General features: G+C 42.9%; 1 protein-coding gene across 2 annotated transcripts in view; it reads right to left on the minus strand.

Moving 5' to 3' along the window:
• lztfl1 (leucine zipper transcription factor-like 1) overlaps positions 1-23,117 on the minus strand; it is a 78,956-nt gene that overhangs the window by 37,763 nt on the left and 18,076 nt on the right. For both annotated transcript variants that reach the window (XM_085989195.1, XM_085989194.1), the window contains exons 4-5: positions 6,908-6,968; positions 246-314 (exon numbers count right to left, since the gene is read on the minus strand). In XM_085989195.1, coding sequence (XP_085845321.1) covers positions 246-314; positions 6,908-6,968 — 130 coding nt within the window. The remainder of the gene's footprint in view (positions 1-245; positions 315-6,907; positions 6,969-23,117) is intronic.

Below are 23,117 nucleotides of genomic sequence, written 5' to 3' on the forward strand. Positions count from 1 at the left end.
ACAACTGACGTTAGACTAATAGGCCTATAATCTCCTAGTTTATCTCTCCTACCCTTCTTAAATAATGGAGAGACATTGGCAGTTTGACAATCCAAGGGGACAATTCCTAAAGATAGACCATTATCTTAATTGATTAGAAATCAATTAAGTTGATCACGTTTCATCTTCATTTTGTTTTAAAACATTCAAATATAATTATTTTAGCCACACTTGCAGAACCACGTTTTTCCTCAGACAAGTCTTACCTTGCTCAAGAGTTCAGACACTCCTTCATTCAATGGAGCAAGTTTGGGTTTATTGATTTCTGCGTTTGCCTGCAGGAAAAAATCAGGGAGCATAAATTAATACTTTAGATCATCATCTCAGATATAAAGCCAGTAGATTTAAATATGCTGATTTAGTGCTAGTCTACAGTTAAAGTTTCTATATTATGTTAGATAGCATCTAGGTCATTTACAAAGATCCTGATTTTAAAAAAATCACAGAAAGCTGCAAAGTGTAGAAAGACTGGGAGAGAGTGAGAGAGTCAATTAACAAAAAGCAAAGGCAATAAAAATGGCTTTCTTATAGGCACATCAGAAGTAAGAGAGCTTGCAGAGGGGGAAGGAGGTGCTAAGCAATTTAAACCAAGGGCCAACAGTAATTAAGTAAATATTTAAATAAGTAAGCCAAGTAATTAATTAGATCCAAGGGGATAAAATTTAAATTAACTAAAAATAGAGAATACCAACATTAAAGGGATTCGAATTGCATTAAATAAAAATCTGGTATACATAAATAATAAACAGGAGTTAAGGGGGATACTAAAATAAAAAAGTTAACAAAATCAAAACTAATTAGTTACAAATTAATCTAAAATCAAGCTAAATCCATCTACTAAATATAATCTAGATCTCAATTAATTCTAATACATCTAGAATTTAATTACTACTAAGAAATAAATAAAAACTGGAAATGGCAGTGCAGCTACGTGTCGGGACTGTGATATGTGGGAGTTTGTGGACAGTGAGACTGTCCCGGATTGCCACATCTGCAGGAAATGTCTCTGCCTTAAAACACTGCAGCTCAGAGTCCTTGAGCTGGAGTGCGAGTTAGAGACACACAAGGCTGGGAGTGGAATTTCTGGATAGTTTTCTCCAGAGTAAAGTCACAGCTCAGAGGAAAGCACAGGTGCAGGAAGGGGAGAGTGTGACCATCAGTCAGCAGGGTAGGGGGAACCGAGGACAGAAAGAGGAGGAGGCTACGCAGACACTGGTCCTATCCAACAGGTACAATGTACTTGATATCTGTGAGGATAAGGAGAAAGACTACGGGGAGGACAGCCACAATGCAGACCTGGGCAACATGGAGCAGAGGGCTGTCCAAAGGGGGAGAAGCACAAAATGGAAAGTTTGTAGTCATAGAGGACTTGATAATTATGACGATAGATAGCATCCTCTGCAGTCGCAGCTGAGGGACCAGGAAAAGGAAGAAAGACTTGCATTTCTATAGCGCCTTTCAAGGCCACCAGACGTCCCAAAGCGTTTTACAGCCAATTAAGTAATTTTGAAGTGTAATCTCTGTTGTAATGTGGGAAACGCGGCAGCCAATTTACGCACAGCAAGCTCCCACACACAGCAATGTGATAAAGACCAGATAATCTGTTTTAGTGATGTTGATTGAGGGATAAATATTGGCCAGGACACTGGGGAGAACTCCCCTACTCTTCTTTGAAATAGTGCCATGGGATCTTTTACATCCACCCAAGAGAGCAGGAGGGTGTGCTTCCTACCTGGTAAAGGATATCTCTGAGAAACTGGAGAGGAACTTGGAAAGGGAGGGGGAAGATCCAGTTGTTGTGATCCATATTAGGACCAATGACAGGGAAGAAAATGGAGGAGGTCCTGCTGAGGGAGTATCAGAAGTTAGGAACTAAATTAAAAAGACAGACCTCATGGGTGGTAATCTCAGGATATATTTGTAATTGGCAAATCAACTTCAATATAGATAAGTGTGAGGTGGTACATTTTGATAGTAAGAATAAGGAGGCCACATCCGCCTTGGAAAAGAAGTGTCTAAATGGGGTATAGGAGCAGAAGGATTTAGGATACACAAATCACAAAGTAGCCACACAGGTTAATAAGACCATAAAAAAAAGCAAACAAAGCAATGGGGTTCGTTTCTAGAGGGACAGAATTGAAAAGCAGAGAATTTACATTAAACTTGTATAGAACCTTGGTTAGAACACACTTGAGTACTGTGCACAGTTCTGGTCTCTATATTTTTTTTTATTTGTTCATGGGATGTGGGCATCGCTGGCAAGGCCAGCATTTATTGTCCATCCCTAATTGCCCTTGAGAAGGTGGTGGTGAGCCGCCTTCTTGAACCGCTGCAGCCCGTAGTGCTGTTCGAGAGGGAGTTCCAGGATTTTGACCCAGCGACAATGAAGGAACAGTGATAAATTTCCAAGTCAGGATGGTGTGTGACTTATAAAAAGAATAGAGAGGCATTGGAGAAGGTGCAAAAAAGATTTACTAGAATGATACCAGAACTGGGAGATCATACCTATATGGAAAGATTAAACAGACTGGGGCTCTGACCTGATAGAGGTCATTATCAAAGGGCTTGACAGGGTAGATGTAGAGAAGATGTTTCCACTTGCGGGGGAGACCTGAACTAGGGACCATAAGTACAAGATAGTCACTAATCAATCCAATAAGGAATTTAGGAGAAACTTCTTTACCCAGAGAGTGGTGAGAATGTGGAACTCGCTACCACAAGGAGTAGTTGAGGCGAATAGCACAGATGCATTTGAGGGGAAGCTAGATAAACACATGAGGGAGAAAGGAATAGAACGATACATTGATGGGGTTAGATGAAGCAGAGTGGGAGGAGGCTCGTGTGGAGCATAAACACCGGCATGGACCTGTTGGGCCGAAAAGCCTATTTCTGTGCTGTAAATATTATGTAAAAACTTCTTTGAATACTTCCCACTGTTTGTCTGTAGGTTTACCCATTAACAGTTCAGCCCATTTTACTGTGGACAATTTCGTTCTCGTGCCTTCGAAGTGTGCCTTAAATTTAAAACTGTTGTTTGTGACTCTCCCTTCTCCCTCTCAAATTCAGTCATAATATGGTCACTATTCGCAAGGTGTTCCCCGATTCTTAACTAATTCTGATTCGTTACTAATCAATAAATCTAGTATGGCATGCTCCCTTTTCAGTTCGAAGACATACTGGGAGTAATTTTGACTTTGGATGGTAGTGTAAAACAAGCGTTATATATCACTCCCTTTTTTTTCTACTGACTTCAAAGGAATTGAAAATCGGGAGATGTATAATGGGCAGTTGATCCTAGATTGCTTGTTTTAGCCTCCATTGTTCCAGGAAACTGTACCCAGTACATTCTAAAAATTACTACTTCAGTAATTCTGCTTCTCTCAGTCTATGTAAAAATCAAAATCTCCCATTATAACCACATTGTTTGTTATAGGCTTCCCTAATCTCTGTATTTTTACATCCCCCCCACTACAGCATTACCGTCAGGAGGTTTGTAGACAACTCTCACCAGAGTCTTCCATTCTTTGTTGTTCTTTAATTCTACCCAAACTGTTTCCACTGCCTGTTTACCCTTACGATGACAGCAGTGGGAAAAATGGTTTTCAGAGTAATTTATCAATATTGCTTCGTCTCCTCCTTTCCCAATTTCCCTATCCTTTCTAACGATCCTATAGCTCCCAGTCATGCCCAGTTTGGTCTAGGTCTCTGTAATGGCCCCTAAATCATAATCTTTAAGCTGAATTTGTGCTTCGAACTCATTTGTTTTATTTCTTATACCATGTTCATTTGTGTACAGGACTTTTATTTGGGTAACTGTCTCCACCCTGCCCTGATGGTGTTTTTCCTCACACTTTCAGTTGCTGATGCACTGTACATTGCTATACAGGCAATTTTTTGGCCCAAAATTTGCTGTCAAAGTAACGGTGTGGCTAATAGCGCTCGCTGTTATTTATGCACCAATGGCACAGCAACTTCAGGCGAAGGCAGATGCGCGATTAAACGTGGAAATCGAAAAGTTGCTGCCGGAGATGCGGCGCTCCACCGTTAGCTTTGCGAAAACGGCATCTCGCTGTCTGGCTCACCACTCAAATGCATTGAGCGGCGTGAAGTTCCTGTACAGTAGATACAAAGTAAACTCGCCACAGAAAGTTAAGTCAAGTCATTTCAAGTCTTAAGTACCCTTTTTATGGTGTGATGAGTGTCAATTAATGCCAGGCATTGAAAATTAACTATTACAAGTGTGGAGGCTCATTCCTTCAGATTTTAATTGCTGTCGGAGATTTTTTTTTAAATTAAATTTACATTTAAAAAAAAAATTATTTTCCTCTTTCTGTTCCTGGTTTGACATTGAATTCACCATTCTAAATTATACTTCCTTCTCAGTCCTTACGCTGTTAACAAATCAGATTGAAGGATTCTGAAATTAAGGAGATGCACACAGTTCACTCAGAGCACAGATGCCCTGTAGAGGGCGTTGCGCGTTTCCATCTCACACTTCCAGCAACTTGCAGGGCAACATATCATCGACATTAAACGGGCAAGAGCAAGTCTAACTAACAGTGGGCACCGTTCGCTGGCCTGCCATCGCAATCTTTGGGCCAATATGTTCTTATTTTTCATCACTCCTTTATTTTTAATTATTTGTTATTACTTCCTATAACCGTTTCTGTTACCAGAGCGTTTGTGAGCTTTATATAACTTTTTGAACTCTGATCTTTGCTCTTATCCTTTTTGTGATCTTTAGGTTACTACTATTCCCACCCGGACCCTCCCCCACCCCCCCTTTACTGGTTTGAAGTCCTCTCTACAGTCCAATTTATCCTTTCCGCTAGGAGTTTGGTCCCAGCTGGGTTCAAGTGCAGCCCGTTCCAGCGGTACAGTACTGGTGCCAGTGTCCCATGAAATGGAATCCCTCTTTCCCACACCACTTTTTCAGCAACCCAACTCAACGTGAGACAGTGGTCAGGGAGAGGGATTAGATCAGTGGCGAGGGTACATAATTTGTGGTGGGGTAGATGAGGATGGCACTTTCCCTATTCACCACATCAGTATAACATCTTTGATGAACTCCAGCAGGTTAGTTAAACATCAACCTTCTCCCTTCCAAATCCAGGCCAACCGATTATAATTAAATTATGTTCGCCCACTAGATCTCTCAGGAATGCTTCTAAGACTTTCCATATAACTTAAACTTATAGGTAAACTTATGGGTCTAGTAGTTTCCAGGTATTTCTCTGGACTTTTTTGAAAAACAGGTTGAGGGATATCGTAAATAGGTGGAGTTGCGATTAATTGAAAAGGACAAGCATAGTGACCCTTTCCTGTTCCTAAAATTTATGTTAACACATTACAAAACACAAATAGAACTCCCTGCCATAGTTCATGAGTGGTTTGGTCATGGAGTATGTTGTTACATATTAATTACTGTATTGAATTGATATCACCTACATCATAGATTTCTTATATTTGAGTATGGAGTGCTTTTGATACATCAGGCCAAGCATAGGGGCAGGAGGGGGCACTGGAGGTTGAGCTTCAGGCCTACAAAGCTAAGCTTGAATCAGATCTGATTGTGCAGCGTTTTGAGCTTCCTGGATACTAAACACTGGCGAGGTCATGGACACGTCTTCATAGCTGCGGAACACATCTCCATGTTGGTCTTGGAGAAGGCTACGAATTGCTGCAGCAGGAGGCTCAGAGCCCCCTGGATGCACTGATCCGTGGTCCCATGTCTGTGTTACTCTGTCCTCTAATACCCTCAGCTTCTCTCTTCTTGTGTCCAATTACTCTTTCAGCTCTTTCTTTGTTCCTTTTACTCTCCCTCTTTATTCCTGTGTTTGTTACTCCTGGTAATTTCTCTGTTACTTCAGGTATCCCCGTCAACTGTGTCCTTTTCCTTCACTGATTTTCAATTGCCTCCATGTGTACTCCACTTCCAGCAGTGGAAAACCTGGACTCTCCCTGTTGTTTTTTGCACTGGTGGACCCACTGTACTTTGCCAGCACTTTTGGTTTTAATTTCAAGTCTGATCCACAGGTTTTCATCTCTCCCATTTTATCACCTTTTCTTTAGCCTTAGCTGTTCACACGTCCTTTGTTTCCTAAATGTCATTAATTTCTTCATTATTTCTTTCCATCACTTTATTGGGTTGATCCGTTACATCATCCACTCAGTCCACTGGTACTTCCTCTGTGTTTGTCTGTTCTTCCCACTCTTTTTTTCTGATTCTATTAATATGCTTCATCATCTCTTATTATTTTTAAGTTCTGAAGGGTGTGAGCCCATAACATCAACTGTCTGTTCTCTCCACAGATGCTGTGCATTTCCAGCATTTTTTATTATTGTTTCAGATTTCCATCGACTTGCAGTTCATTTAAATTAAAAATAATTGCAGCTTTCACTTTCCAGGAAAATTGGGACTGAAATGTTTCCGTAAAATATTAGCAAGTTCAGTTAAACAAAAGAAAAATGTTAATGAGTTTCTTTATCATCCAATATCAGAAGAGTTGAACCCAATGAAGTTGCTGTTGCTGTCACGGAGAAAAAGTCCCATAATTTGCTGGTCATTCAGACCACTCTTCTGTGTCGTCATCATTTTCACACTGCCTCCCTTTCCTGTGTTCTTCGGGAAATGCAGTGCTTTCAGTCTGAACTTTTGTGCATCCATTACAGCTGTAAGTTATTGATTCTTTTCTGCAGTCTTTTGGGAGACAAGCTAATTGCTTTTACTCACTGAAATTAAACAGCCTACACAGTTGCAGAAACATTGCGATAAACTTGGTGCTGAACTCCAGTGAGGAATAGCTTCATTTTGATATGCAAAACAAATAGACAAAAATTTAATTTACCAAATTTAAATTTAACTCACTTTCTTTCCTGATGAAGTAAATTCTGTCTTTTCAAATTCTGCCACTTGCTCCAAGAGTTCTCTGAAGTGAAATGAAAGGAAAAACACAAATTATCGCAATTAAAACTGCTCGAAAGATTTTTTTTCAAAATTGAAGTAGCTGTACTTTTTTTTTTAAAAGCTATATATTTGACTAGTAAAAAGGTCTTTGTATCAGCTTTCAAATAAAAATGTATATCATATATACATGGGCTTTTACTAGTTAATGCTATCCTTTATAAATTAGTACTTGCATGTCTCCCGTGGTATTGCTTTCTGCAAGTTGGAGGATGTACTGTTTTGTAATGACAGCAGTGTTACACCAAGCTGTGCATATTGTATTATCTATTGCCTATGTACAGGCCCCAAGCCTCACGCACCTTCCCAAATTATGTTCCTTGATCTTCATCAAGCCTCCTAATTTAATCGGTGCCGTGCTGCTTGCCCTCAATGCATCACTCTCAGGAGATCCTCTAGTAATATATTTAAAAGGCTTGCTTCTGCAAGAATTTCTTGTTGTGTAACACTTACTTCCTGTAACTTGCACATTTTCTTCCGTCAGTCACACTTGTGTCATGCTACTTCCATCACTTTAATGCCAGTCAACTTTTTCTGTTTTTCCATTACTTCAAGTCCTGCATCAGTTGGTTTCTATGGTAAGTGGACCTCCCAGTTTTCTGCCTAGTTCGTATTGTAAGCCTTCTTGGTAAATTTTTAATTTATTTTTAAAAAGACTGAATTAAAGTGTAATTTTTGTGGCCTATCCAATTGTTTTCACTGCTGCCTCCACCACTGTGGCTGGGAAACCAAATTTCAGACCAGACCAGGGAAGGTGACTGGATGGAGCGAAGCAAGAGGGGATGGAGAGGTGAGGCACAAGGAGATGCATGGATACAGAGAGATGAGGAGGTAATGGGAAGAGGTTGGGGAGAAGACATGGGGCAAGTGAATTGAGAGCTGCACCCCACTTGTGTTTCTTACTGGTGCAACTTACTATGCCGTGGCCATCTTCCACCCTTCTATGCCACCACCCACCCTCACCCTCCCCCCATGACAGGATACTGCCAGGGGTTAAAGAGGATGGAAAATGGAGCATAGCTTGGAGGGGGGAAATCAGGAAGTGATGCACAGCAGTGTAGCTAGGAATAAAGCACACCAGGATGATGGGAGGACACAAAACAGAGCATAGTGGCAGGTTGGAACAGGCACTGGAAAAGAACAAAACAGGCAGGAGAGGAGGCTGGGCTGCAGAACATTTAGCAGAGGAAGAGGAAGGCTGTAGTGCGCCCGAGGTGTGAAGAACACAAATACACTCTAATCGCAAGACTTATAGTGATGTTGCTCACAGTCAGTTGGAAGTTACGCCATTGCGATTGGGGTGCTGATGTGTAGGTGCAGCACACGTTTGCTGAAAGGATTCGAGAGTTAGCCAGATGTGGTTAGAACAACTACTGGTGGTTTCATCAACACAGGCCATCATCAGCAGCTAGAACGCCAAATGGGCAAACTACTTAGACATAGGCCTTTTCCCAAGAAAATAATCACCCACCAGATCTTTATTACATGAACTAAAAGACACAAGTCCCTGTTTTAAACAAGATTTTCTCTCCGTTTTAAATACAGCTTTAAACATTAAGGGGAAAAAATTCGGTATTACCCCATTTGGGGCGCCATTATCGGCCGTGCGCAAAGTTTAGCGCCTGGCGCTAATTATCGCCTCCGACAGCAAACTTGGCTTTTATCGCCCCTGGAGGTGATTGGAGCGCTAAATCAGGCGCTACACACCTCTCTTAAGGCGCAAAGGCCGAGGAGCGAGGCGCTAACTCAGAGCGCTGGCAAAGCTCATGTGATGTCAGTCAGCAATGGAACACAGACACAATAGCACCGGCCAGTTCTTAAAGGGGTGGGTTGATCTTGCTCTCCATCCACATCCTGCTCATTGCAGCCTTGAATCTCGGCTTGGAGAGACCGTACATCAAATCTGCTGGAAAGAACAATGGAGAGACCCAGGGAAAGAGCTCACAGAGCAGCCCACAGTCTCTTCTAAATCGATACAAGGAAGGGCAAATCAAAATGAACCTGCAAAGTGCTGCTCAGTACCCTAAACTCCTTTACGCAGCACTGAATCTCTCCAGAAGTCTCAGTCTCTCTCTCTCTCTCTCTCACACAGAATGCGTGGTGCAAAAATGTCACCAACAAAAAAAAGGCAGGAAGCGGTCGCCTTTAAATAGCGCTCCCCCAGTCCCTTCCTGACTGCATAACGCTCCCCTCAACCTGTCGTTGCTAGCGGCAGGCGGTAAGGCAGGGGGCACCACTCAATATCCGGTCCGGGGCGCTACCGGGGCGTTGCGCACTCGACTGGCGTCATGATCTGTTGGTGCAGGAGATCGTGGCGGTAGTGTTTAGCGCCGCCGCAAAATGTCTAGTTAATTTCGCGAGAGGCGCAAATATCGTCGCGCCCGGGCGCTAGTTGCATTGCGCCCCACTTGGCACCCTCTTAGGGCGCTAACGGGAGGCGCAAACAACTGAATATTTCCCCCTAATAGTTTGCCTTAGAGTTCCTTCTGTGATCCTTCATAGCTACAGGTATGAAATGTAATGCAGGGTCTTGAGAGGGGCGGCCAGAAACCCCGCCTGTTTCAGGCGAGAGGCCACTTATAATAGCAAATCTGGGTTGTATGAAGTACATAGGGCCCCAATTACAATTTTACGGCAGAAATAGGTGAAACCGGCAATGAGCAGCCTAACTAGCGGTCCCGAGCTGAAGTGGCCCCTCAGAAAATGGTCAAAGATTTTTCTGCCACCTCTCTCCCCCCCCCTCCCCCAAATATCAGCCATGTAGGAGCCAGCCCCACGACCAATGAGCTGAATCGAAGTACCAATTTGACATTGACAGCTTACCGGCAGCACGCAAGTGAGGCCGGTCCCTATACATGGCTTAGGTATCACAGCAGTAACAGGCGGGTGCTCTCTGCTCGCCGACTGTCGATTGTGTACCTAACATTAAAATCGGCACCGAAATCTCTGCAAAGGTTAGTCAAGGATTCTGGTTACATAACCCTGCTTAAAATTCATGCCTTTTAATTGAGAGCAACCCTGCAAGCTTTAATAAAGGAACAGTCTTCCAGAATTTCCTCCTCTTAACATACTAAAGATATACAAAAATGGCATAGTTCACAATCACACAATTAAACTTAACTATAACATTTTATGTCTTTTGAGTACCTTCATTAATGATTTTAGATGCCTCAGCCTCTCTCAAAGGCCTGGGCTTGAATTTGATGTTTTTCCCCCAGAATTATATTCTGTCAGCTGAAGGAGCTGCTACCCTCTGAGCATATGCAAGCAGCACAATTTCTCCAGATGCACTACCAGGGTTCTCAGTGCACGTGGAACGGCATGCCACATCATGATTTAAAAGGGTTTCTGAGTTCCTGCAGATGATTTGAAAGCAAGCTACAGAGTTGATTTTTCAGGTAAAAGTTTTACATTTATCAACTTCATTTTTAGTTCAAAGAGAGAACATATCAGAAGCAGCTAGCCAGCCTTTCACAAACAGCTAGAGAGAGAGAACTGGATAGAGACTGACAGAGAGGCAAAGAAATGGCTTTACCATCACCTGTGCTTTACTTTATCAGTTTTTTAAATTGTGCCCTACAGATAATGTGAATACAGGAAACTTTGTGTTATCCGGAGGCTAAATGTCCGGCAAGCTCAAGCCACCAGCAAAAATCAGGAGCCGTTTCGTTAGGTTTTTTTTCTTTTCGTTGCTTTTTTCTCAACAGTCAAGCTCTGCAAGGTCTCGCTGAAGCTGTTGCTAAGCTACAGAGACGCTTGCAAGGTACGGCCGACTGTTTAGAAGCTGTTGGCAACAGGATTTGTTGCCAGATACGGAGCTCAAAATCTCCGTACGTTTCAACATTAGCGCTGGTTTGTCCGGCAGTTTTGATGGGACGGCAACAGCTCGGTCCCGTCGGTGGCGGATAGCACAAAGTTTCCTGTATGTCAACAACATTAATATTTTAGTTAATATTGTGGTTTTCAGTGTCTTTTTTCATGCTGTAAAAGGTTTTCAGGGAAACATTTCAAATGCAATGGCTAATTACAGGCAGTTCTGCACTAAACTTTCAAATTAAAAACATTTTAAATAAGTAATATTGCAGAGCAGCAACAAAAGAGCGTGAGAGTTGGCAGTAGTAGAGCACATCGGGAGAGCAGAGCGGCAATAAAAAGAGTGCGAGAGTCGGCAGTAGTAGAGCACATCGGGAGAGCAGAGCGGCAATAAAAAGAGCGCGAGAGTCGGCAGTAGTAGAGCACATCGGGAGAGCAGAGCGGCAATAAAAAGAGCGCGAGAGTCGGCAGTAGTAGAGCACATCGGGAGAGCAGAGCGGCAATAAAAAGAGCGCGAGAGTCGGCAGTAGTAGAGCACATCGGGAGAGCAGAGCGGCAATAAAAAGAGCGCGAGAGTCGGCAGTAAAACAAACAGAGAAAAATTTGAAAAAGTGTGTCAATGCAGAGGGAGGGGCGGCGGAGCCCCCAAGTGTTTAATTTATTATCTACACTATTTTAGATATAAGCCACTCAACTTTAAATATTAATCTGTAATCAAACTAAATCCATCTACCAATTGTAATCTAGGCCTCAAGTAATTTTATTCGTTTGAGAAATAAATTACTGGTAACAATAAATAAATAAAAATGTCAGCACAGGCAGTGTGTCGGGACTGTAGTATGTGGGAATTTGTGGGCGGTGAGGCTGTCCGGATGACCAAACCTATAGAGAATGTCTTTGCCTTGAGGCATTCCAGCTCAGAGTCGTCGAGCTGGAGATCCTCCAACACATAAAGGAGGGGGGGCGGAAACCTGATAGTTTACTCCAGAACTCAGTCACACCTCATAGAAAAAACACAGGTGCAGGAAGGGGAGTGTGACTCAGTCAGCAGGGTACGGGGAACCTAAGGGGGCAGAGAAGGAGGTACCGCAGTCACTAGTCCTGACCAATAGGTACAATGTACTTGCTACCCGAGGGGCAGATGGCCAGAATGTTAATCATGGCAACGTGGACCAGGAGGAAATCCATGGGGGGGGCGAGCCAAATAGAAAAAGAAAGGTTGTAGGAATAGGGGATTTACTAACTAGCATCCTCTACAGTCGCGACGGAGAATCCAGGAGGGCATGTTACCTACCTGGTGCAAGGTTATAAGGACAGCCCGAAGCAACTAAAGAGATACTTGGTAAGGAAGGGGGAAGATCCAGATGTCGTAGTCCATACTGGAACCAATGACATTGGAAAGAACAGGGAGGAGGTTTTGCTAAGGGAGTTTTAGGAGCTGGGAACTCAATTAAAAAAACAGGACCTCACGGGTGATAATCTCGGGATTACTGTCCGAGCCAAGTGCTAATTGGCATAGGGATAGACAGATCAGGAAGATGAATGCATGACTGGAAGAATGGTTTGAGAAGGAGGTGCTCCATTTCATGGGACACTAGCACCAGTACTGGGACAGGAGCTGTACCGCTGGGACAAACTGCACCTCAACCGGAATGGGACCAAGATCCTAGCGGAAAGGATAAATAGGGCTGTAGATAAGACTTTAAACTAGTCAAACATGGGGGGTGGTGGAGGGAACTGGTAGAAATAACAGTAACCTAAGATCAAAGAAACAGAGAACAGTAAAGGTCAGACCAAGGAAAGGAACAAGGGTGGCATAAACTGACAGGGAACAGGTAAAGTTATAGAACATCATAAAATAAAGCGAGTGGGACAATTAATAAAAACAAATTGCCTGTACAGCAATGTACACAGTATCTAAAACAAAACAGGGGAACTGGAGGCAATAATTCGTAGACAGGAACTAGATGTAGTAGGGATAACTAAAACACGGCTGCATAAAGAACAGAACTAGCAGTTAAATATTGCAAGATATAACGTATTTAGAAAGGATTGGGAAAGAAGAGGGGCGGAGTAACTGTACAAATTAGCAATAACAATGGCAGTAGGGAAAAAGGACATAACTAGCATTAAGAGAGAAACAGAATCCATGTAGGATAAGAAGGGATTGATCACGCTAATAGGGGTACTTACAGACCACCTAGTAATGGAAGGGAAGTGGAGGAAGAAATATGTAAGCAAATCTTTGAAATGAGTAAAAGACATGGAATAATAATCATGGGAGATTTCAACTACCCCCAAATAAACTGGCAAGAGGTAGTGAAAGGGGAAGCGGGAATGGAGTTTTTACAGTGTGTACAAGACTCCTTTCTTACCCAGTATGTAAGAAGCTCAACAAGAGAGGAATCACTGCTGGATCTAGTAATGTGAAATGAACCAGAGCAGATTAAAGTAAGCATAGAGGAGCATCTAGGCAATAACAATTACAACATACTGTAATAAGGTTTAAGATAATAAGTAAGACAAAGACTAAAGCAATAGATTGGGAAAAAGCTAATTTTATGGGGATGAGGAGTCAGCTTGGTAGACAGGGCAAATATATAAGGGCAAGGCTGGATGGCATCTATTTTAATGCAAGGAGTCTTGCAAATAAGGTGGATGAACTGAAGGTGTTGATAAACACATGGGAGTATGATATTGTTGCTATCACGGAGACATGGTTGAGGGAGGGGCAAGACTGGCAGCTCAATATTCCGGGGTACAGAATCTTCAGGCGAGACAGAGGGGGAGGTAAAAGAGGAGGGGGTGTCGCAATATTAATTAAGGAGTCAATTACTGCAGTAAGGAGGGATGATATATTAGCAGGTTCCTCTAATGAGGCCATATGGGTGGAGCTTAAAAACAAAAAGGGGGCAAGCACTTTGCTGGGAGTGTACTATAGGCCTCCAAACAGTCAGGGGGAGATAGAGGAACAGATATGTAGGCAAATCTCAGAGAAATGTGCAAATAATAGGGTAATAATAATGGGGGATTTCAACTTCCCCAATATTAACTGGGATAGTCAAAGTGTGAAAGGCTCAGAGGGTGTAGAATTCTTAAAGTGCATCCAGGAGAGTTTTTTGAGCCAGGATGTAGAAAGTACTACAAGAGAGGGGGCGGTACTGGACCTAATTCTAGGGAATGTGGCCGGCCAAGTGGAAAAAGTGCTAGTAGGTGAGCACTTTGGTGACAGTGACCATAATATGGTGAGATTTAAGGTGGTCATGGAAAAGGACAGGGATGGGCCGGAAATAAAGGTTCTAAATTGGGGGAAGGCCGATTTTAATAGGATAAGGCAGGATCTGGCCAAAATGGACTGGGATCAGCTACTTGTAGGAAAATCCGCATCGGAGCAATGGGAGGCTTTCAGAAGGGAGATTGAGATCATACAATGGCAACATGTTCCCATAAAGGTCAAGGGTGGTTCCAAAAACCACAGGGAACCTTGGATGTCAGGGGATATACGAGAATGGATTAGGGAAAAAAGGAGGGCTTTTGGCAGATACAAAAGGCTAAAGACGGAGGAAGCCCTAGAGGAGTACAAAAAGTGCAGGGGGATACTTAAAAAAGAAATTAGGAGATCAAGGAGGGGCCATGAAATAACACTGGCGAGCAAAATAAAGGAAAATCCTAAGATGTTTTATAAGTATATTAAGGGTAAGAGGATAACTAGGGAAAAAATAGGGCCCACTAGGGACAAAAGTGGCAATCTGTGTGTGGAGCCGGAAGATGTAGGAGGGGTTCTAAATGAATTTTTTGCATCTGTTTTCACTATGGAGGAGGACGATGTAGACATAGAAATAGGGCAGGGGGACTGTGATATGCTCGAACATATTAACATCGAGAGGGAGGAGGTATTGGCGGTTTTAGCAGGCCTAAAAATGGATAAATCCCCAGGCCCGGATGAAATGTATCCCAGGCTGCTGTGTGGGGCAAAGGAAGAGATTGCGGGGGCTCTAACACATATATTCAGGACCTCTCTGGCCACAGGGGATGTGCCAGAGGACTGGAGAACCGCTAATGTAGTACCATTATTCAAGAAGGGAAGTAGGGAAAAACCGGGGAACTACAGGCCAGTGAGCCTAACATCAGTGGTAGGAAAATTATTGGAAAAAATTCTGAGGGACAAAATTAGTCTCCACTTGGAGAGACAAGGATTAATCAGGGATAGTCAACATGGCTTTGTCAAGGGAAGATCATGTCTGACTAATTTGATTGAATTTTTTGAGGGGGGACTAGGTGTGTGGATGAGGGTAACGCAGTGGATGTGGTATACATGGATTTCAGTAAGGCCTTCGATAAAGTCCCGCACAGGAGACTGGTCAAGAAGGTAAGAGCCCATGGAATCCAGGGTGCCTTGGCACATTGGATACAAAACTGGCTTAGTGGCAGAAGGCAGAGGGTGATGGTCGAAGGTTGTTTTTGTGACTGGAAGCCTGTGGCCAGTGGGGTGCCACAGGGATCGGTGCTGGGTCCCTTGCTGTTTGTTGTCTACATTAATGACTTGGATATGAATGTAAAAGGTATGATCAGTAAGTTTGCAGATGATACAAAAATTGGTAGGGTGGTAAATAGCGAGGAGGGTAGCCTCTGTCTGCAGGACGATATAGATGGGTTGGTCAGATGGGCGGAACAGTGGCAAATGGAATTTAACCCGGAAAAGTGCGAGGTGATGCACTTTGGGGGGACTAACAAGGCAAGGGAATACACAATGAATGGTAAGACCCTAGGCAAGACGGAGGGGCAGAGGGATCTGGGTGTGCAAGTACACAGATCCCTGAAGGCGGCGGAACAGGTGGATAAGGTGGTAAAAAAGGCATATGGGATACTTGCCTTCATTAGCCGAGGCATAGAATATAAGAGCAAGGAGGTTATGATGGAGCTGTATAAAACACTGGTTAGGCCACAGCTGGAATACTGTGTGCAGTTCTGGTCGCCACACTACAGGAAGGATGTGATCGCTTTGGAGAGGGTGCAGAGGAGATTCACCTGGATGTTACCAGGGCTGGAGCGCTTCAGCTATGAAGAAAGACTGGGCAGATTGGGTTTGTTTTCCTTGGAGCAGAGGAGGCTGAGGGGGGACATGATTGAGGTGTACAAAATTATGAGGGGCATAGATAGGATGGATACTGAGGAGCTTTTTCCCTTAGTAGAAGGGTCAATAACTAGGGGGCATAGATTCAAGGTAAAGGGCGGGAGGTTTAGAGGGGATTTGAGAAAGAACATTTTCACCCAGAGGGTGGTTGGAGTCTGGAACTCACTGCCTGAAAGGGTTGTGGAGGCAGGAACCCTCACAACATTTAAGAAGCATTTGGATGAGCACTTGAAATGCCATAACATACAAGGCTACGGACCAAATGCTGGAATATGGGATTAGATTAGACAGGGCTTGATGGCCGGCACGGACACGATGGGCCGAAGGGCCTCTATCCGTGCTGTATAACTCTATGACTCTATGACTCTATAACTAGGTAGGGAAAGTAAACTGGAAACAAAATATTAACCAAGAGATTGTTCATTGTTAATTTTAAATGAGATTGATAGATTTTTGTTAACCAAAGTTATTAATGGATGTGGGGCAAAGGTGGGTATACGGAATTAGGTCACAGATCAGCCATGATCTCATTGAATGGTGCAACAGGCACGAGGGGCTAAATTCTTTTCCTATATAACAGCAGTGGGAAATATTTAAAAAGGTGATCAGTAGAGTTCAGAAGTATATTCTGCTAAAAAACAAGAATAAACTAGCCAGTAATGAAGCACCATGGATGAATAAAAAGGTACGGGTAAAATTGAAACTAAAAAAAGGCATACACTAAGCATATTAGACAATAAAAGAGAGGATGACAAAAGGGAATACGAAGAGGTTAGGAAAGAAGTCCAAAAAAAATTAGTAAGGCAAAGAGGAAGCATGAAATGAAGTTATCAAAGAATATAAAAAGATAAAGTATTCTACAAACACATAAATAACAAAATAAAAATCAGGATAGGGATCAGGCCACTAAGGGACGCACAAGATAAACTCACTGTAATGACAGTGAAATGGCAGAAATATTGAAGTTACTTTGCCTCAGTTTTTACCAGTCGGACTAACAAGGTGGTCATGCTATTAGAAGAATAGATCAAAAAGGATATCAAGACATTTAAGATAGAAAGGAGGGCGATAATTGATAAATAAGTCAAACCCCGGAAGATAAAATCCCAGGTCTGTATAGATTGCATCTGCGCACTCAAAGAAGCTAAGGACGAGATAGCAGAGGCACTATATATTGGGTGGACAGCTAATGTCATTCCTGTATCCAAAAAGGGAGATAGAACAATCCAGGGAGCTATAGACTAGTTGGTTTAACATCAGTGGTAAGAAAGATATTGGAATCTTTACTCAAAGATGTAACAGAAAAACATCTAGAAACCAAAAATATAATAAAGAATAGTCAGCACAGATTTCAAAAGGGAAGGTCATGTTTGACTAACCTTATTGAATTCTTCGAAGTAACAGAAAGACAGTGGATGTAATAAATGTGGACTTTCATCATCACCGTCACCCCAATCAAATTAAAGTTGTCAAAATGAGGAGACACTGGGAGAAATCAAGAGGGTTGCTGGAGGATGGAATATGTCACAGGAACCATTGCATCTTTTAGGAGCAAATTGAATAACTATTTGAAGCAGAGGAAATGACAGTGCTAAGGGGAGAGAGTGTGACAGTGGGATTACTTTCAGTTTGCTCTAGCAAAGAGCTGACATGGAAAAAATGGACTTCCATAGTTCGAAAAGATCACTCAAATTTTCTTATCCACCGTTTTTTTGCCCTCAACTACAAGTTAAAAATAAGGTTTCTAATGTAATGGAGGCATTAAAAAGGCTTATTTCACAAAACATGATGGTCTAGAAATTCGGTGGGCTGCGCCACCAGTTAGCGCCTAAAGAGGGCACTCAGTGGCTTTAGCGCCACTGGCCACGCCTCCCGCGATATTTAGCTGGGGCACTAATGGCGGCGTTAGCCTGTTGCGCTGTGCCACCACCGATGACATCATCGGTGTGCGCAGCGCCCCGATCTCGATATCCGGTAGCGCCCGCTTCTGTAGCACCGTTCGCAAATCGCGCCCGGTTCACGGGGCCTACCTGTGGCGGCAGTTGTGCAAATTAAGGTGGAGGTGCGGGGCGGCCGTTTTATTTCGGCGGCCGCCTGCCAGCACCTCCGTCCCCGGCCTCCTGATCTCACCCCGCGGCAGTGCCGGCTGTTTTCCGAGAGCCCGGCACTTCTCCTCGGTGCGGGGCTCTTTTGCCGGCACTCGCAATCTCCGATCACGCTGGTGCAGGCCCCTCCCCCTTAAGAATGTGAGGAAGGCCTGCAGTACCGCAGCGCGCCGTGCCGCAGCGTGTGGTGCTGCGGCACATTGCGCTGAGATCTTCAGTTTCAGCGCCCCAAGAGGGACGCGGAGCGCTTCGAGCCTCACCCCGTGTCCCTCTTGGGGCGCTCAAGCTGAATTTCCGGCGGTCGCAACTGCTCCGATCGCTGCGCTAATTCCGGCGCCCAGGCAAGCTTGGCGCCCCGTTTGCGGCTCCACCGAATTTCTCCCCCAATTAAACTTACCTATAACATTCTCTTGTGTGTGTTTGAGTTCGCTCATTAATGTTTTTTATACAAGGTGTCAGCCTTTCTCAAAAACCTAAGTTTAAAGTTGATATTTAGACCTAGGCCATCACTGTTAGCCTCACCGAGATGGCACAATCCAAGCACGTGCAGTATTGCCCACCATGCATCAGCAGGACTGCGTCAGCAAGACTGGCAAGCTGATTCACAACTGAAAGGGTACAATCGTCTCATGGTGTAAATATAGTTTTACGTTTCTTCAAATTATTTGAAATCAAACTGCAGAGTGAACTTTTCAGGTAATTTCATTTCATCAATTGTTCGGCTTTGTCTCTGTGCTAAAGTTTAAGTCAGAGATCGTTAGCCAGGCACACACATTTTAATTAAATTAAATCATAGCTGTGCTAGCTATGTACAGTAGTCAGTGTGCGAGCAAAAATGGACCACTCCCACCACCTCCAATGTCCCCCAATCATCTCTCAACTACGCGCTGTACCCAAGTTCCCCAAAGCAACTACTACCACCCCTCCGCACTAGTCACTCACCTCTTTAACCACCACCACACTGATTACCTTCTCCCAAATACTAACTACTCCGTACCCTCAAATGTTCACTTATCCTAGCCACCAATTTGATTTTTTACAACCCCAAATACTCACTACCTCTATCCCCTTAAAACTCTGTGCCCCCAATACTATTCATCCTGACTCCTCCATCACTCACTTCTCTCAGCAAAGTATTCATGATCGCCAAAATCCTTTTGTCCCTCTATTCATTATCTCTGAATGCACCTTTCCACACTTCCCCTTAACTGCGCCAACACCTTCTGTGGAATCCTTCCAGTGCCCCTCTTCCAAACAGCTTCCTGTGAGCAATGTCACAGAAGGTTCACATCCTTATCAAAACACTATGCACTTTGATTTTCCGTGAGCAACACCATAAATCAACTGTTATAAAACTGTTATATCTAACCACAGTTTTATCACACTTCTTGTGTCACGCCTAGGAGTCACACTTCGTTATGCACATTTCTTCCAGCTGATTAGTCGATATTCCAGCTCAATTAAAATGATTTCTCGCTAATTGGCTGATAAGCAATTTTATTAATTTTGTACAAAATGTATTAATTGTGATTGGGTCATAATCTAATTTCTTAGAAAGGAAAAGGCGAAACTATCAAGTCACCCAAAATGCCTTCTGAAAATGTTTTTGTTGGGCATCTTTCCCCCTCAGCCTTTCTACAGGTTCAAACTAAATAATAATAAAATTATATTATTGCATATTTCACCAGTAATGATTAAACTTAGCTATAAAAATAATATTTGCATTTTTCATTAACGTTTTTACTTATAAGCACCAGGCACTCTTAAAAGTCTAGGTTAGTAGTTAATATTTTCCCCACAGCCATCATTCTATGCCTGCAGTTCCCTGGATGTTGTAATCTGGGTGTGTAGGATGCAGAATTTCACAGCACACATCAGTATAATTCTCTCAGTGTACAATTTGAAGTCACCTTTTCCTCATACTGCAACAGGATTTCTGAGTTTTCTCCACACTGATTTCAAAACCCTCTAGGATACTAATACTGCTAAAATAATTGCCTATCAAGTCAGTATTTTCCTTCTCAGTGAATAATTTTAGAAAATTAAAAAAATCTATTTTTCCCTTCATCTTCAATTAATTCACCACTTTTACCCTTAGAGGCAATCTACGCCCAACAACATTTATTTAAACTTTCACATGGAAAAAGTGGTTAATTATTAACCTCCTTTGCTATGTTCATGTCTAGTGCCCTTATTCCAATTCCTTTATCCTACTGAAGTTTGCCTTCCTGAAATAATTTATGTGCTACTCTTCACTGGTGCCAATTCTACACTGTGGTCACTTGGATCTAGTGCAGTTGAGGAACATGGACAGAGGTCTTTACTCAGCTTGGTAGTATCATTCAAAAACACATGAATAAATTAAAGATTATGAACAGTGTATTCAAACTACATGGGGGAAAAATTCAGTATCGCTCCGTTTGGGACGCCATTAGCGGCCGTGCGCAAAGCTTAGCGCCTGGCTCTAATTACCACCTCCAATGGCAAATTTGGCTTTTATCGCCCCTGGAGGTGATTGGAGCGCTAAATCAGGCGCTTCACACCATTCTTAAGGCGCAAAGGCCGAGGAGCGAGGCGCTACCTCAGAGCGCTGGCGAAGCTCATGTGATGTCAGTCAGCAATGGAACACAGACACACTGGCGCCGGCCAGTTCTTAAAGGGGAGTTCTGACGAAAGGTCATCGACCTGAAACGTGAACTCTGTTTCTCTCTTCACAGATGCTGCTTAACCTGCTGAGTTTCTCCTGCATTTTCTGTTTTTATCTTAAAGGGGAGGGTTGATTTTGCACTCCATCCACATCCTGCTCATCGCAGCCTTGAATCTCGGCCTGAATCTCAGCCTGGAGAGACCTGTACATCAAATCTGCTGGAAAGAACAATGGAGAGGCCCAGGGAAAGAGCTGAGTGCAGCCCCCACAGTCTCATCTAAATAGATACAAGGAAGGGCAAATCAAAATGAACCAGCATAGGGCTGCTTAGTACTCAAAACTCCTTCACACAGCGTTGAATCTCTCCAGAAGTCTCTCTCAGAATGCGTGGTGCAAAAATGTCACCAACAAAAAAAGGCAGGAAGCGGTCACCTTTAAATAGCACTCCCCCAGTCCCTTCCCGACTGCAAAATGCTCCCCTCAACCTGTCGTTGCTAGCGGCAGGCGGCAAGGCAGGGGGCGCCACTCAATATCCGGTCCGGGGTGCTACCGGGGCGTTGTGCACTCGACTGACGTCACGATCTGCCGGCGCAGGAGATCGTGGCGGTAGTGTTTAGCGCCGCCGCAAAATGTCCAGTTAATTTCGCGAGCGGCGCAAACATCGCTGCGCCCAGGCACTATTTGCTTTGCGCCCCATTAGCGCCCTCTTAAGGCGCTAACGGGAGGCGCAAAAAACTGAATTTTTCCCCCCATGTGTTTTCAGGGAGGGGTTAATTTTAGAAACGTGTATTTCACACTTAGTGGGCTGTTGAAACTTTAAGAATGTACCACCTACTCTCGTGGAATAGATGGGGACGGATTTATAGAATGCATTCAAAACTGTTTTCTGAGTCAGTGCGTAAGCCCTACAAGGAAAGGTGGAATACGGAGCTTGGTTCTGGGCAATGAACAGGAGGTGAACAACACAAGAATGGGAGAAAAAAAAGAGATCTGTGATCAGAACATAATTAGCTTTAATCTTAGAATGGAACACAAAAAAATAACAAAATTGATTGAAGAGCAAACTTCAGAGCGGTTAAAAAAAAGAGAACTTATAACCTGATAAATTGGAGGTAAAGCAACGGAGCAGCAGTGGGAAATATTTTCAGTGTGGGATTGGTATAGCACAGTCTAGGATTATTCAAATGAGGGGGGAAAGTGGCTGCATTTAGGGCCATAGCTCCGTGGGTGAACAACTGGATCAGGCTAAAAAAAAGTGTATGACAAAGCTAAGCCCAGCAACACAAAACAGAATTGTGAGAAATACTGCAACGTATAAAAAGAAATAAAATGTGAGGTAATGTGAGCCAAGAGGGTGTCTGGAAAATACTCACAGCCAAAGGGAAATAGAAAAGGTTTTTAAAAATACATTTGAGAAAACAGCATTTTTGGCGTCAGTTGAAAAAGAAGATAGTGAGATTATTATGGCAGAGCTGCTTAATGCACACTTTGCTTCAGTACGTATGGGTTAGAAGCTGGCCTGAGAGGCAAAGAACATGTGGGGTGGACTGGAACAAATGAGTGTTGGCCAGGAACAGAGCAAGAGCAGGAGCAGTGCATGGCAATTCGGGCAGAACTGAAAGTCAACTCCAGGCTTCTGGCAGAAGGAGGTAAAAATTAATAGATTAATTTCCAGCAGGAATTGGGCATTTTTAAACATACGTTAAAAATATTTTTTCTAATTTTTTTTATGTTTGTTATTTTATAAATTCAAAAATTTTAACCTGTCTAATGGAATAAATGGGTAAAAAGAATTGAAAATGCATTTTGAGTGAGTTTGGTTTTTATTGGTAGATTTTGCTCAGTTTTGATTTCTGATTGGTTGTGGCCAAAAGGATTTTGAGGAAATTTTTTTTTGGGGATTAGATTGGTTCAGGCTCTGCTTTGCAATATATTGATAAATTTCTGTTGCACTACTGTTCAGGAAATATTTGTTGTTGCGTGTTTGTCATGTTAGAATTTTATTTTTTAGGCATATATAATCAGCTGGCTAAAGAAATCGGGAAAAACGGTTTGGCTGGTTTTGTGGAGATTCCTGGTCGTCTTTAGACAGGTAGGAAAAGTTATCAGAGGGTAGAGTATCCGCTTTGGGTGCAATCTGGAAATTGGCTTAGGCTAAAATTCATTTGCATAATCACAAATGTAAAATCTTCCATGAACCAGCGCAATCGGGTAGAACGTAATTGTTTCTATATTTTCCTTTCCATTAAAAAGTATTCCTCGATGTATTTAAGAGTGGTAACCTGCTGCTGTTTTATTAATACAGTTTTATCACCAAAAATAAGCATTTTTAACAAGTGTCCAGTCCTCCACCTATGAGTAACCGGATATAAAAATCACTTGAAATGACGATTAAAAACTTTACTGAAACATTTA

Source organism: Somniosus microcephalus, chromosome 5 (assembly GCF_052327205.1).
Source record: "Somniosus microcephalus isolate GS21.2 chromosome 5, FLI_Smic_1.0, whole genome shotgun sequence".
Taxonomy (NCBI): domain Eukaryota; kingdom Metazoa; phylum Chordata; class Chondrichthyes; order Squaliformes; family Somniosidae; genus Somniosus; species Somniosus microcephalus.